We start from the raw sequence: 15,879 nt of genomic DNA, 5'->3' as shown, positions 1-15,879 counted from the left end.
TTGTATTAGTCACAGGAATAAATTAGATGTGAAAACTGTAGTCTGTCTTTTAATGAAAAAAACTGATATTTTTTCTTTTTAATTCTGATAGGAAATAGTTCTGGTTGTGTTTTTTGGTGCTGAATATGTGGTTCGATTGTGGTCTGCAGGATGCAGGAGTAAGTATGTTGGCTTCCAGGGAAGAATACGGTTTGCCAGAAAGCCAATATCGATTATCGGTAAGATTTAAACTCTTTTTTTTTTTTTTTTCTTTTTTTTTTTTTTTTTCTTTTTCCCTTAACTTTGCTATTATCATCCATTTTCAAGTAAAGGCGTCAACTACTGCAGAGACCATATTGCAATTCTGACCTATGTCTATCACTCAAGCATTTATCTGCTTTGTGAAACTATGCAATGTCTTCTTTAAGGATTGCTAGAACTGAACGTTTAAAATACAACTGTGAGACACAAGCAAACATCAGCTTAAGAAAGGCAAAACTGTAAAGGAAAGAAAACTTTACTAAATCTACTTGTGTAATTGGAGAAAAATGACAAGATTTTGAACAGAAAAGTGTGAGTATAAATTGGGAAAAACATGGAAATGTGCAAAGTATAACTCAGAAAAAATTACCCTGGATAGTACTAACGTTAAGCAATTTTAGTTGGTTTGAGGAACTACTGTGGGTAGCATCTCTGGAGTAGGAGACAGTTTAGGGAGAGGTGTAGAACCTGTGGAACAGTGAGGGATTAATAAAAGGTGGTGATTGGGCAAAACTGTAGTAGACCATAAAATCAGTGTTTCTGTTTTAACCTGTGATTTTATATAGACTCCAGTAGAGCTGCGAATTTTACATTACTCAAACATCAACTCACTGAGTTTTAAATAGAGGAAAAGTGGGAGTGGTGAAAAGGGGAGAGAATGAGCTGATGTTTCCTTAACCATCTGTAACTTTATGAAACTTGGTGCAAAAACTCAAGAAACAACACATTCTGTTATACATCTAGATGTGGGTAGTAAATAATGTGACAAGATATTGCACTCAGTTTTGGGTTATTGAGAAAGAAGTGTTGCTCTGCATACAAACAAATTCCTGAGCTGCTTTTGAAGCTGATCTAGTTTTAAGATCTAACCATGAAGCCTACAGGCAATTTTTTTTCTCATAATCATGTTCTTGACTTCTCTTTCAGTTAAGAAATGCTTCTTAGGTAGGTATATTATAGTACACAGGTGCAGGAGAAAATGTGGCAGTTCCATTAAACTCTGATTTCAACTTGATAGTAGTTCTGCTTACTGGTATTGTGCATCTACCACAGTAAAAATTAATGTTTGTATAGCCCTTGGAGAGGATACAGTGGGTTTTGTTAAGAAAATATAAGAATGACTACAGGTGTTGTGTATTCAAACGTATTAGTACAGCTTTTGCATTTAAAATTTCCCTAGAGAATACAATACATTTAAAGTCAAGACTTGTTTTTACATATCAAATGCAGATGGAACTGTGTCTACACTCATCCAAGTAGCTAAACTTGGGAAATACATGTTCTGTGAATGATAGAATCATACTGACTCATCCTATCATTTTAAAATCAACAAGAATAAAATACAGACACTAGAAAAAAGAAATTAAAGCATTAGAACAGAATGTAAAGATTAAGGCATTCATTTTATTTTTGCATGAATACAAAAATCTTTATTTTAATGTTAGAAAATATCATGGAAATGCCTTTGATATCAGAAATCTTTCTTTTATGTGTTTTTTGTCCAAACTAAAGTTTGGATTAATTCTTATAAAGTTCAACTTGGGTAGCAATTTTGAACTTTACTTTCTCCCATTCATTTTCCTTTTTTCCCCTGTTTAATTCTAAATAGAGATAATTTTGGTGCTTGTTACCAGAAAGAGATTTAGTAGTCAAGCCTAGTTATTACTTTCTTTTATAAACTTGTTTAATATTATTGCATTCCATGTTTCATAAAATAGTATGTTAATATGCAACTTTTATAACCGGGGAAGGAAAATGTAAAGATAGGACACACTATTTCTTGAATAGTCTTTTAAAATTTTATCTAAGATGGAAAATCATACAACTTCTCTACCTTGTAAATCAATATTTTTTATTTCTTAGGTACATTTACTAAATTTAGCCTAGTTGATCTCCTATTTGCAGACAGCTTATAGGTGATTACATGCGTGAGAAAACACAGTTCTATAAAGAACCTGTCAGAGGCATAGATCGGGTTCATTCTCAGCGTGCCAAGAATCTCTAGAAAAATCACTTTGTCTCTCCATGCTTCTTCATTCCCTAGTTCACAGAACGAGCCTGTTTAAAGAGTGTGTGGTGCTCATGTATTATGGCAGCAGCAATAGTGATACCTTTCCTAAATATTGATTTAACCCTTCCATTACTTACTATTTCAGTAGGGTTAAGTTAGGAGCTAAATGCTTCTGAAAATCCCAGCCCAGTTAGGGTTTTATGAAAGGCAGGTACCAAGCACAAGCAAAATCAAGAGAATATCCTTTCACAACCTCTTTTATCCTTTTGTTATTGTCGCAGAAAATGTCACAAAGAACCAATTCGTGAATTAACTTTTGTTTCTCCCGGTTTTGACAGCATGCAGTTTGAAAGACATAAGGGGGACATAAGTCACTGGTGTAAAGACATGAGTCCACGTATGTGTGTCCATCTAAAGTCATGAGTCCACACATTTGTGTCCATCTAATATTGTCCTTAAGTAAAGGACAATAGAACTTTATGAGCACTCTTAACTGGTTATGTATACAGCTCTGAAAAAGCATCACCACCGGGTATGTAAAGCTCCAGTACCTCCGATAAATGTAATCTATGAAGTGCTGATAAAACGCAGAAGTTCAGCACAAAAGAATGTGATGTAAATCAAATTCAAATATGTGCATATAATCTGTGTAATTTAAGTCCTTATGGACATCATCTTCAGACTACTAAGAACACACCTGCAAGCTGAGGGCTGTTTGCATTCTGTAAAATGCTACAGCAGCTAAAAATTAAAATGCAAATACTTTTACCGTTTTAAATTTAGAAAGGATTAATTGCTTTTAATCAAAATGCTGATAATTGCATTCTAGAAAGTAAACTTGTGAGACCATTAGGAAGAAGTCAGGAATTTGCTAAAAAACCCACAATACTCAGGTATGCTGCATTATAGGTGTTGCTGTGTCCTCTGCTGAAGTTTATGCATAACTAAGTGATATTTCACTGGCAAGCTGATTTTTTTTAGGTAAAAATGACAGCTGTTTAGAGTTTCTCAAGGATTCAGAACATACAAGTAAGCCATGGGGAATGTGGACTAACAGTGGACAAGATTTTCAAAGCTGTGTACTACATGCACTAAACGGCAGGGAATGTGATTTATAGAAGTCTGTCATCTGGATGTGTAGGGCGTATATGTTATAGAAGATGCTGTGTCATTTCTGTCTCTCTACACCTCATGTATGTATAGACATGTTTGCAAACATATAAGTAGGTAGAATGTTTGAGAAGGATATCCACATATTGTTTATAGTTTACTGGAATTCAATTTCTTAAAATTACCAAGGTTTCCTGACACTTTTTAAAAAAAAAAAAAAAAATGCCTAACATAAATACTAATGTAATATTAATCTAAATACCAATGCTTGTTAGAGTTGAAAAAGTTATTTAAACAAATGTTGGCTCTTTATCCTGATATTTTCCATGCCAAGTGTCTGCTTCAGTTTGAGTCTTGTGGTGACATTTCATGCAAAATGTTTAAGCTGTTCCTGAAAAAGGCAATTCTGGCAATTTCTTATGGAGAAGCACTAGCACTTCCACACTTTGAAGCAGCTACTTGAAACTTAACAAGAAAATAGCTTTTTGATTGTCACTGAAAATCAACTCCAGGCTGACTAACAAGCCTGTGAAAAATTGGTAGGTTGTTTATGCTTGAAACATCCTGCCAGAGAATGCTTTTATGTTCTTCAAAGATTCAGTCTGCAGGGAGCCTACACAAGGCAAATGTCAGGTTTCTCTGAGTGGCAATGCTGGGGCTGGAAGTGGAAAATCTGTTGATTTTAGGTTTATACTGCTCTTCCTGAAACTGCCCAGGGCACATGGAGAGGGAAGATACCAAACTCAAATTCTGAGGTGAAGTGCTGCGGTGGGAGGAATGGACTGGGATCAATGAAATGACGGGAGAATGGATGCTGATGTAAGGGCTTGCGAGAGGGATGTATAATAAGAGTGACAAGCAGGCAGGAGGTTGAAGGGATAAGGGCTGAAAATATGTGGGATTGAAAGGTGACAGGGCAGAAGGATATGCTGAAGACCTAGGGCGTAAAATGTTTGGACCAGTAAACTGGCATTAGTATGAGAAGCCTAAAGATTGGAAACCAGCATGAAAAGTAGGAACAGAGAAGAAGCAGTGATAGAAGAACAAGTTTTTTCTAGGGAAAAAATGAAGTACATCTACCATGTAGAGCACACTTTGAGAAAAGCAGAAAGTACAAACAAAAAAATCTATGTTACTGTCACTACCCGATTGAAACTCATTTCCTAAGTGTGAGTCTTTTCCTCCTTCAGTGCTGCTCATCCGATGAGTATGTATACACCTGATAATTAGTGAGGACATCGGGTGCATCGTTTGCTTAAGGGCAAAGATCTGCATTATGATGGTATGGGAAGAAAACCCTCCCTAAATTCTGAGGGTTTCCAAGTGTTTGTTCACAGACATACATGATAAAGGAACAGCATAAAAAATTTGGAAGCTCGAGTACTCAAAAGTGAAGATTATCCCAAAATGGAAGCTCTTTCTGTAGCCTTAACTTATCCCTCCCTATATTTATTTGAATTTTCATAAATGTCCAATTGTAGTAATGTCTTTAAACTGATTGAGTGCTACACTTTAGGGAGGAATCCTTCTTTTACAGCAAAAATCAGACTGATCAGGAAAATTAATCCAAGTCAGAGAATAAAGAATACTGTTGGTTGTAGAACTGCTGCAATATATGTTGCAGCAACGACATGGTTGTGAATGAGGCAGGAGAATGTTTAAAGGAGAGGAATAAAAATACCCTTGTTGAAGGCAACTGGTGTTGCTTCTGAAGCTGGATTCTATCCTGCATCTTGCCTCGGCATCGCACAGAAACTCCGTGGCAAGTTATTTAAATGAGTTTTCACAAGTGTGCCTCATTTTCTGGATGTCCAAATGAAAACTTTGAAGTCAGGTTACAGAGGTTCTGAGCTCTCACAGCTGCAAGTGAAGTCAGCAGGCACTGGGTTTTTTTGAAGTGCTATATAATGTTAAATGCTCTGAAGAATAAAGTACTGCCTGTTTAAAACTGGCAAGGAAAATTTACCAAAACTTTTCCTCATTCTGCTTTTTTTTTTTTTTTTTTCTGGTTAGTATTTGAAAGTGAAGCATTTGCATGCTCTGAATAGGATTGCCACAGAAATGCCCAGGAGGAAATTAATAAAATGTCTTCACAGAGTAAAGTTAGATTAATGTTCAATAATTAAAGTAATAGACCTGTTCACTGAACTAGGAAAAGAGAAAATAAGGGATGCTGGCACTGTGAATACAGTCCATCATTTGCATTGTATAAAGCTGGAACTGTGTAAACTGCAGAGCTGTGGAAAAAAAAAAAAAAAAAAGAGAAACTCTGGAAACAATTATTTTTTCATACAATTAAAGACTGTATTACAAACTAAACCAACAACTCTGATTCTTTTTAGGCAACCTTTGTTCTGACAGTTCCCTAAACTTTGAAAACTTGGTTTTACAGCTTGGATACAATTTTTAAACTAAACGTGTGTGTGTGTGTGTGTATGCATCTGATACTTCATGCATTTCATTATTGATCGAAACAAACCCTTACTTTCCCTCTTAAATCAAGAGCCTTGAGCCAAAACGTAGATTCATTTCTAGGGTGTCCACATGCCTTTGCCTTTATTGGTTTTGTGGGTAGCTGCCTGATCTGTCAGGATCTTTAAAATTTCCATTATTAAATTCATCATGAAAGAAACTATAGTAATTGTTGGGGGTTTTTTGTGTTTTGTTTTGGTTTTTTTTTTTTTTTTTTTTATGTGAAACTATAACTTATTGCCCCTTCAAATTTCAGCTCAATTCATTTCTTTTTTTTGAAGTGCTTTCCCTCTGTTGTGTTTTCAGTTCTGAGAGCTAACATTTGATACTTTTTTTTTTTTTTTTTTAAACACAGATCTAATTGTGGTAGTAGCCTCAATTATTGTTCTGAGCATAGGATCTAACGGACAGGTGTTTGCCACCTCTGCAATAAGGTATGTTCTAGTGACTGTAGCTCTTCACAACCGCAGGTGTTATTAGATGTATATCTAATTTCTCAATTTCTGAATAAGATGTTTATGTAATTTTTCTTAATATAGGAAAAGTTATTATACTGAAAAACTGGACAGTGGAAGACTATGTGTTATTGTGCTTGGTCACTGGTTGGGAAACAAGAATGCAGAAACGAGGCGTATGAGAATGATGGGAATGCTGAAGCCAAGAGGAAAAAAACTAAAGCAACATGATGTCCTATATAAAACATCAAACAGCTCTCTTTCTGAGACAAGAGTATTACACACCATTGGTTTATTTAAGAAGTAATCCAGACAGCACTTAACTCAGTACTATTTGAGTATGAGTAATTACTTTGTTTAAAGAGTAATTATGCTTTGGTGGATTTGTTTGGCACAAGTAACTCATACCATACATGAACCAGAAACATTTTGATGTCTACAGTGTTTGTTCAGCTTGCATCAAGTACTGCAAGCGTGTTTTGGGGAGTGAAGTGGGTAAATAGAAGAAAGGAATGATAAGCAGAGTAGGTGTACTTCCCACTCCCTCTAACTTAACTTGCAAGATGTGCTGCATGTTCTGTTACAAGCCTCTGATTTCCAGTGCAGTCTAATCACTGGGAAGTGAGAATGTACAGTACTGTATAAACGGTCTAGCTGTGCAGACACAAACTGGAGGGAACTACGTGTATAAAGTATTTTTAAGGTGACTATTACCACAGAACGTTAATCCTTACATGATGATGAAGACTCACACAGGCAGCGTGAATGTGATTTATCAGCTTATATAGAAGAGGAGGGTAAAAATTCCAAAGATTTTGTTTAGTTTAACTAGAAGTGTAGGAAGGACTTTAATGAAAAGGCCCGCTCTGTGTTTATATGTGAACCCAGGTGGCTTTGGGCTCAGTGCAGCCTTTCCCAGTGTTAGATTATACAGTCACTGTCCCACACTCAGAATGCTTTCTGCCAGAGAAGCTTAACCCACATCTTTGCAGTGGTGTTATTGCCCCATTGAAGAGCCATCTGGGTCAGGCAAGTCTAAGTCCTACCACATTTCCTCAGAACTGTGATGTGAGTGGCTGGTTTTGAATTAAGAAGGAATGACTCTTGATTTTGCTTTTGTTGCTTTCAAGTTATACCGTTATGGTCCTCTTTGGATCTCCCTTAAACCCCAGCAACCCCAGAAAACGTGAGTGCGTGCATTTTAGATTGTTTTCTTGTAGAATGAAGTTGCAAGCTCCAGACCCACCAGGTTGACACTTGGATCCCTGCAGCATGCAGTGAGACTGGAACCTAGTAACACAGCAGAGTTCACAGCAGTCCTATAGCTTTCTCTCCTTACCGTTTTAAGTTCACCAAATTGGTAAAAATAGTTTTCTTTCCAACGAATTTATTTTCTCTTTTCAGAGAAAAAGGGTCGTGCCTGTTCAGGGGCTGTGTATCTGGAGTTTCTTATTCTCTCTTTTGTTTTTTAAATCTTCATTTGCAAAATTGCCATGCATGTCAGCACCTGGCGGTAACATAGCCATAACCATCTCAAATACAACAGAGACAGGAAAATAAGAACTGCCATTAGGTCAAGACATCAAGCGGTGTGTCTAATAATTGTACAGAGCAGCTACAAGTAGTAGATCTCTCCCCTCCTGACATAAGCAACGATGACCTATTACTTAAGTCTATTGGTGCTCACGTATTTGGTGGTCTTGTAATTCTTCTTGGACTCAAGTTTTAATTAACAGGTTTTAAGTGGATATTTTAACGTTTCCAGGTAATGAAAATTATTATCCCAATAGCATATCAAAGAAATAACAAAGCATGGTGTTCATATACCCAGTCACTGAGATGTGATTCATTAGTCAAGATTATTGTGTCCTTTCCAAAAAAAAATGACAGGCATTTGACCATTTGACTGTCAGCTGTGAAAGCTCATAAAGCCTACTTTTTGAATAAAGAAGTTGGGTCTTTCAGAAGACAGTATACCTGCCCATTCTGACTAACACCAGTGACTGAAGGATAGCACCATGCTGTTTTCTGCCTGTTGGTGTAACCCAGAAAAAATGCAGCCACGGTGGAATTGAAATAAGAAAATCGCATTAAAAACAAAAACAACCACAAAATTTTAAGGATAGCTAAAAAAAGCTAAAAAAACTTTTAATGACAAATTTTCAGATAGATGAATTCAACATTCATCCTTTCCTGCTCTTCATTGTTTTGCTTCAACGATATTAAGTGTAGGCAAACAAAGTTCATTGTTGAAAGGGTGACTAGAATGAAATATTTCCATTAAATAAAATTCTGCTGAAAAACCACATGGATAATTATTTTTCTTTAGTTGAAAATATTTGGAGTTTATGATTCAGTTATTGTCCTAAAGTCACATAGGACTGTATCTATTTCCCATTAGATGTTTTCTATATTTACACAAAAAGGACTTCAGTAATACCATGTTTGATTCACATTCTGCTTTTGGCAAATAGAGGAAAAAGTTCACTCGTATTTATGTTAGCAAAGGTTGAAGCACTGGGTTTGCTTGGAAAGGAAGCATTTGAGAGTCATAATCAGGTAAAATATGCAAGTTTCCTCCGAGTCTGAAAGCACATATTTTAGACTTTTTTTTTTTTTCTTTTAACTAATTGTTGTCTTAGTTAATATTTCTGAATATATTTGAATATAATAAAATGTGATCTAAATGTATTGTATACTGAGTTGTCTCAAGCCTAAGGTGCAACCCTAGCCAGGGGCAATGCTATCACTGTTCTCTGATGGGGCAGTACGTGAGGGAATCCAGTCAACTCTGTATAGATAGAGCAGTATTGTTAGTTTAATTTAATGTCCTATTTTTCCTCCAGGGGGATCCGATTTCTCCAGATACTTCGCATGCTTCATGTAGATCGACAGGGTGGCACCTGGCGACTATTAGGATCAGTTGTTTTCATACACCGTCAGGTACTAGATCTTTAAAGATCTGCAGCATTTTGTTTACTTTAGTACCGTGGACTTTAAATCATAGTCTGGTTTAAACAAACAGTTACTGTTGCAAGAGACAAAATCCTTTAGAAGTCCTTCACGTGTTTCTTTCTATTTTTAAAATAGGAACACTATTCTTTATTTCAGGTCAGTGGCTAACAGGGTATCAGCATCAGTATTTTGTTTGGAAATTGCCTGTTGTATTGGTCGATGTTATCCTTGAAAGTCATTTATTAAGTGCAGTTATGTGGGCTGCCTTGCATACTGCAAATACTGTCCACTGTCTTCACAGATGTTTTCTTAGCTTGGTTATTCTGTGGAAAAACAAATACTAGTGGAAAAGCCTTGACAGAACAGGTTGATTATTTAAATCGTTCTATTTTCATTGCCTGAATAAGGAGTTTTCTGATCCATTCTATAAATAAAAATACTATGTTATGAAAATGTGCAAGAAAAGCTACTTTTCCAAGGGTGTGGTCACTGAGGTAAACTTGGTTGTAAATAGTTATATAAAGCTTTGAAAGTTATTCTGTATAAAAGTTCGTTAAGCGGGAAAAGCTTAAATGTTTTAGTGCAGACTTTTAAAAATTCCCAGTTGAAGACTTCTCTTCAGGGCTTCATGGAAACTCTTGACGAAAAGCCAAGTTAGCTTTATGAACATAATAAACTTTTATCATTTACCTTCAAATCTTGAATATCATTCCATACTGTGGAGGGCTAATAAATATCATTCTATGAATCTTTACATCAGACTTGTAAGGGTGGTTCTGTAACTTACTCCTTAGGAGTGTAGATTTGTTCTCCAGATATTAACAAGTAGTTATAGATTTCCCCACAGATATTGTTTCATTTGCTATTTAGAAAACTGTTGTTCCAGGGCAGAGAATGGGAGCTACTTAATCCAAAAGATTAATTTAATATTAAAAGTTACATTTCTTCCTTTCGTTTTTTTTTTCCCCCCAGTGCTGTAGGAAGTTTTATGTCCTGATGGCTGTGCAGCACTGATGCACACCAAAGTGCTCTAGAATAAAGCCTACTTTCATCCTGTACAACAGGATGACTTTTAATGCTCCAACTCTGTGTGGTCTTCATTTATTATGGTCACATTGCCTGGATATCTGGCTAGGGCAGAGCTGATATCCAAATACACTTTCCCAACATTTGCTAACTTTACTGACAGAGGTGTTTGAGAGAATTTTTTCCTGCGGGTGTTCAGAGATTTAGTCAAGAATCTGGAAATACTGTTTCCAAAATAGAACACTTAAGTCTTAAATGTCACAAACATAAATAAGTTCAGTGATTTAAAAGAAAAAAAAACCCACTTGGAGAAGTGAATAAATGCACCTGAAGTTCTGCTAATCCAAAGAAGTGATTATGATGATATATAAAACTCTACAGATCTGTAGTACTTGTCAAAGCAGATCACCCACTAACACATTCATAAAAAAAAAAAAAAAAAATCAAACACACAGTTCTGTATTGACATTGGACAAGGGTAGCTGAAACCCTAGCGTGGTACCAAACAGAAGGAAAAATGGAACCTTTATTCCTGTCCAGACTTTTAAAGAAATTTTTGTTTTAAAAAAACCCCAACAAAACAAAAACACCTCAGCTGCTTTTTCTTTACAGGCAGAGTACAAGTTCCTCATTTATTTGTTGAATCTGGTACTCTTTCAGAAAAAAAAATGGGACCCTAAACCCTTAAACAATGTGAGAAAATAAATTCACATCTTTGTGACCTGTGAAAATAACAAGCACTTGGACCTCTGTGGGCTCAGCAGAGCTTACTAAAGTTGTCACCAATGATTTCCATGTGTTTTGGAATTTTACATATAGCTGTATTAGCTCACTCAGGCCCTGTTTGGCTAGGATGCTCTTCTATTTTCAGCAGGTTGAGCTTATACTAGCATTTCTCGCCAAAAGCAACAAAACATGATTCAATATCACATGTGGTGATGGAAAGACGTGGAAAAATCATGCAGCTTACTGAAAAACTGAGTTAGCCAATCCAGCTCCAGCTTGTAAGCCTCTCAATTAGTTTTACTTATTCCTCACCTTGCTTTGGGAGGTCTTCTACTGCTTTGAGGAGGGAGTTACTGACGAGTTGTGGTTTTGGGGTTTTCTTGCATTTTTCTTAAGTGTTGAATTTTATATTGTGTGGTCTTTATTGTGAATGAAAATATAAATCTAAGTTTAAAAAAAATGTGTTGACTCAAGTCTCTCAATATTCATATTTCCCTTTGTGCATATTTGGGTTTTGTTCTTGCTGTTTCCTTTACATATATGTATCTGAAAGGCCTTGCTGAAAACAGTCGTATTAAGCAGCACTCTATTAAGCTCTTATCTATTTAAAAATCATATAAATGTGAAGTTTTAAGGCCTGATTTCTGCAAAATTCTCTTTGCTTTGAGATTGTGTATCAGTTCATGCTATTTGACATTGGTAGACACCAATCCATCCATATTTCTTGACACATACTTTCAAACCCGTGCTCTCTCTTAAATGCAGTATGTATTAGATTGCTGCCATTGTTCTTAACGATTATAGGCACGTAGTATTTTGTCTCTCTATACATATGTAACATGGAGTGACATTTAGAATAAATCTAGGGCAATTACATTTTCATTTGGGCTTTACTTAAAAAGAGTTCAGTCTTTAGATGAATAGGATTAGAGCTGGGAGATGCCAATGGTGAAATAAGCCTAGTAGTTCTGCTGATATTTCAACCACTTTGAAACGATCTCATAAGACTATGCGCAGCACTTCTGAAAAGCACGTTTTTCTGTCTGCTTCTCAAAAAACCCAGCATTTAACACAGAAGTATTCCAAGTATCATCTACTCTCTAATTCTGTCCTCTGAGACAAAATCAAAAGGAAGCAGCGATGGCCATTCCTCAGTAACATGCAAAATCTATTAATATCTGAGAGTAAGCAACATGCCAAATGTAACTAAAAGATTTCTGTTGATGTGAAGGGAAATGACAAATCAACTAGAGGTGAAAGCAGAGCGTTTTCTTGGTAAGCAGGCAACAAGAATGAGCCTCCGTTTCTGTTGTAGTTTTCTATGGATCATTGAACTTACAGTCTTAGGTGTTAAAGAGTTTTGTCTTGCATTGAAAAAAAATCATTGTATCATTGTGTAGGCAAAACAAAAAGTTGTGAAAAATTAGAGAAATGCAAATAGTCAACTATAAATGTAAACACAAGGAATGTTTCAAAGCAATGAAGGCATATCTATAAGTACACGGTGTATCAGTATCATTAGAGAAAAAGATGAGAAAAGGTGACCGGCATAGAAATCTGAACTACTGAAACCCCAAGTTTTATTTCCTCTTTCAGATGCCTTGTTTAGCAAACAGACCTGCAAAACGTTAAGGCTTAGATTAAAAGACTTGCCCATGGGCAGAACTGAATACTATCAAAATTCATTATTTAGGTCATCATTAAAGACAGAAAAAAGAAAAAAACTGAAGGAAGTTTCATGATAAAACCTGAACCTTCCCTCACAAACAGTTTAAGAAACATGGGTAGAGTGTTACAGAAAATCTGTGAAAACCTGGCATACTTTATAAGTAGAGACAATCCTTCTTAGATAGGTTTTAATTTTAAATTTATCTTATGGGAATACTTTACTTCCTATATTAGTTTGAATCCAAGGAAAGAAAAATAACTCTGTCAAGAGTGTGAGGAAGATGCCAATGAAGATCTAATATGATGTTTCATAATAAAGAGGATTAACTACGTGCAAAGAAAATAAAGGAATAAAAAGTGTTAACTATTGAAGCATGTAAACTTTAAGTAATTAAAATAAGCTATTTTCCCTGATAACTAGGTATAGTATTATCCTTAGGGGTAGGTGAATATCTCATTTGTTTACAATATAAAGCTGCTTTTATAAGCTTTACACATTTTTGCATCTGTGACGCCACACATTTTTGCTTGTTTAAATGGACAATCACATTTTTTCTGAAGACTGTAACAATCCTGTCTCTAAGTCATCAGTTTGGATACAACTTTCCTATGCAAAATTCTACAGAGAAAACTCATACATTCACAAGGACTGTATCATATCCTAACAAAAGTCACTTCTGGTAAACTGGAGTAGCCTCAAACAGTCTGTTTTTCAAGACTGAAGTAGAGATTACACCTACCTAATATATTTTATCTTAAGATTTTATTTTATCTAAACATCAAACTGTTAAGGCATCCGCATTCAGTCTTAAGCAATGTAAGTATCAGATACACAAGTTCATTCTTAGCTATGGTCATAATCACAAGACATGGTGGGTGTTTTTTTCATAACTGTTATTTTAGCGTACTGTTCATAAAGTGCATTTCTAAACTATTTTTAAAACCTATTAACATTTGGTATTTTGAGTGGGCAGTTAAATGGAATGATTCCCATTCACAAGACAGAAGAGAGGAGAGATGTCCCACCCTACATCTAGCTGTCCAAATGATCTTGTATAAATGATGCTTTCTTGAATTCTTTAGTCTGAATAAAAACCAAGTCACTGAACTACCTCTTTTATTGGAAGGAAATTTCATACCTGAAATATAATTACTCAGTTTTCTACTGCGATGCAAAAAAAACCCCCTAGATATTTACATTGTTTTACAATGATAGAATATATATGATGTAAACCTTATGTGCTTTTTTCTTTTCTCTTTTAATAGGAACTCATAACCACGTTGTACATTGGATTCTTGGGATTAATTTTTTCATCCTATTTTGTTTATCTTGCTGAGAAGGATGCAGTTGATGAGGATGGAAAGACAGGTTTCTCCAGCTACGCTGATGCCCTTTGGTGGGGTGTGGTAAGTCTTTACCCACAAAATACACGCACAAACAGTGCACAAAATTTTCTGTTGAAGTTTTGATCTTTTAAAAAAATACGGCATTTTGTTCCTTACAGAACTTATTTCTGTAGGGAAGCTCAACAACCTTTTAAAAAGGATACAAGAACAAAATCTAATACATACAATTAAATTATTTTGGTAAACTTTATTGTGAAAGCATGTGTCATGACCTGGACTGGGAGCCCAGAGAGTCACAAGGGTTCTGTGATCCTGTGGGGTTAAATTAAGGTGAAACAATGCCAAACAACCAGTTAAAATGTTTTACTTGTGGTAGAAAACAATTTAAACTTTGAAACGGATAATAAACAATGAGGTATCTTATAAATCTATCAGAAAAAAAAAAAAAAAAAAAAAAAGGAAAGAAAAGAAAAGAAAGGAGAGAAAGAGAGTCAAAGAAATCTGGATCACCACCCCTGGATCCAGCGTTGTCTCAGGTCCGGTAATCTTGGGCATTGGGAGTACACACAGCAAAATTTTTGTTGCCTTTTATGTTCATTTTATCAGCTAATTAGCACACTAGACAAGGATAGGCAGATATTTCACAAAGTCATTTCCATGAGAGACAAGGAAAAAGGTGGAGCAGGGGTTCTGCGAATACATTGAGGGAGAAATGGGGTGCACCACCCCTTGTCCAATTGAGTTGGTGGTTGTGCTCACCCTGCCCCCTTTTGGTTTTTCTTCAGTTCCCACAGAGTTTTGCTGATTTCATGCTTCTTGAGCAATCATCTGGCTTCTGGGGCAGAAATCCTCACCTCCTATCAGGCCTTGTCACCTCTTCAGGCTTACACAATAGTCATCAAGTATGGGGTTTACGCAGTGGATTCAGTGATTAGAGGTCCTTGGGCTTGATGAGAAACATTTGGTTTCACTCAGTCCACATTTCTCCCCTCTGGGGTTTATCTAAGGAGTTTGTCAATACAACCGTAAGGGAGTGGGGGGTGCATCCTCCAATACATTCCTGCTTCCTTAGATGACATTCCTTAGACTAATCACAACGGCCACAGCTTGTCCTTGAGGTTTTGTGTGTCGATGAATGTTTGAAGCATTCCTTCCTTCAGTTCCTTACAACATGACAGCAAGTCCTTAGCAAAGGACATTTACAGATACAAAAATTTCACACTGAAATCCACATTTCAGAAAGAATATAAACACCCTCCAAAACCTATACCACTCCTTTTAAACTCCATGTAGTTATCTGCAAAAGGTGCATAACTTTAAAAATATATTCTATTTGTGAAAGTTGGGTTAATGACTATTTTTTATGGATCTTTTCTTGTAAAGCTCATTCTCCCAGTGATAATGCAGACCTTGATGCAGGTTACAGGTTCCTGGGGTTTTTTTTGGTAATTCCATGTCTCACTGTAAATATAGCTCCATCAAAAGCAGCTGGCAAAGCTTCACAGATTCTTCTACCACTTCGGATATCAATCATCAGTCAGGGTCAATGTAAATCTTTGGTGAAATAAATAAAAAAAATATCATTAAGGGGGAACTGGGATTTTGAGAGCCTTGTGGTAATTATTGTGTGCATGCTCAGAAAGAGTTGAAAAAGGGATAGATATCTATGAACAGAGTAAGAGACTGGATTGTTTCTACACTCCCTTCATACTGTTCTTCTCATCATGTTTCTTACTGTGACTCATGGTTTCCTTCCTTATTAGCTGTTGCACGAAGCATGTCTTCTCTTGTGGTCCCTTTTCCCCACTAGAGAACCTCATATATTTTATGAGTTGGCTGTCTCGTTATAAGAAATCCAAGGAGATCCAT

General features: G+C 36.0%; 1 protein-coding gene across 2 annotated transcripts in view; it reads left to right on the top strand.

Annotated features, from left to right (window-relative positions):
- LOC141958853 (potassium voltage-gated channel subfamily KQT member 1-like) overlaps window positions 1-15,879 on the top strand; it is a 513,504-nt gene that overhangs the window by 44,989 nt on the left and 452,636 nt on the right. Inside the window, exons 3-7 of one of the 2 annotated variants that reach the window (XM_074901811.1) lie at window positions 92-218; window positions 6,189-6,267; window positions 6,373-6,591; window positions 9,135-9,231; window positions 13,930-14,070. In XM_074901811.1, the coding sequence (XP_074757912.1) occupies window positions 92-218; window positions 6,189-6,267; window positions 6,373-6,591; window positions 9,135-9,231; window positions 13,930-14,070 (663 nt within the window). The remainder of the gene's footprint in view (window positions 1-91; window positions 219-6,188; window positions 6,268-6,372; window positions 6,592-9,134; window positions 9,232-13,929; window positions 14,071-15,879) is intronic. The other variant, XM_074901810.1, reaches the window with a different exon arrangement.

This window comes from Athene noctua, chromosome 3 (assembly GCF_965140245.1).
Source record: "Athene noctua chromosome 3, bAthNoc1.hap1.1, whole genome shotgun sequence".
NCBI classification, from domain to species: Eukaryota; Metazoa; Chordata; class Aves; order Strigiformes; family Strigidae; genus Athene; species Athene noctua.
Note: the sequence above shows the minus strand (reverse complement) of the source record. Positions and strands in the feature narration are given on the sequence as shown.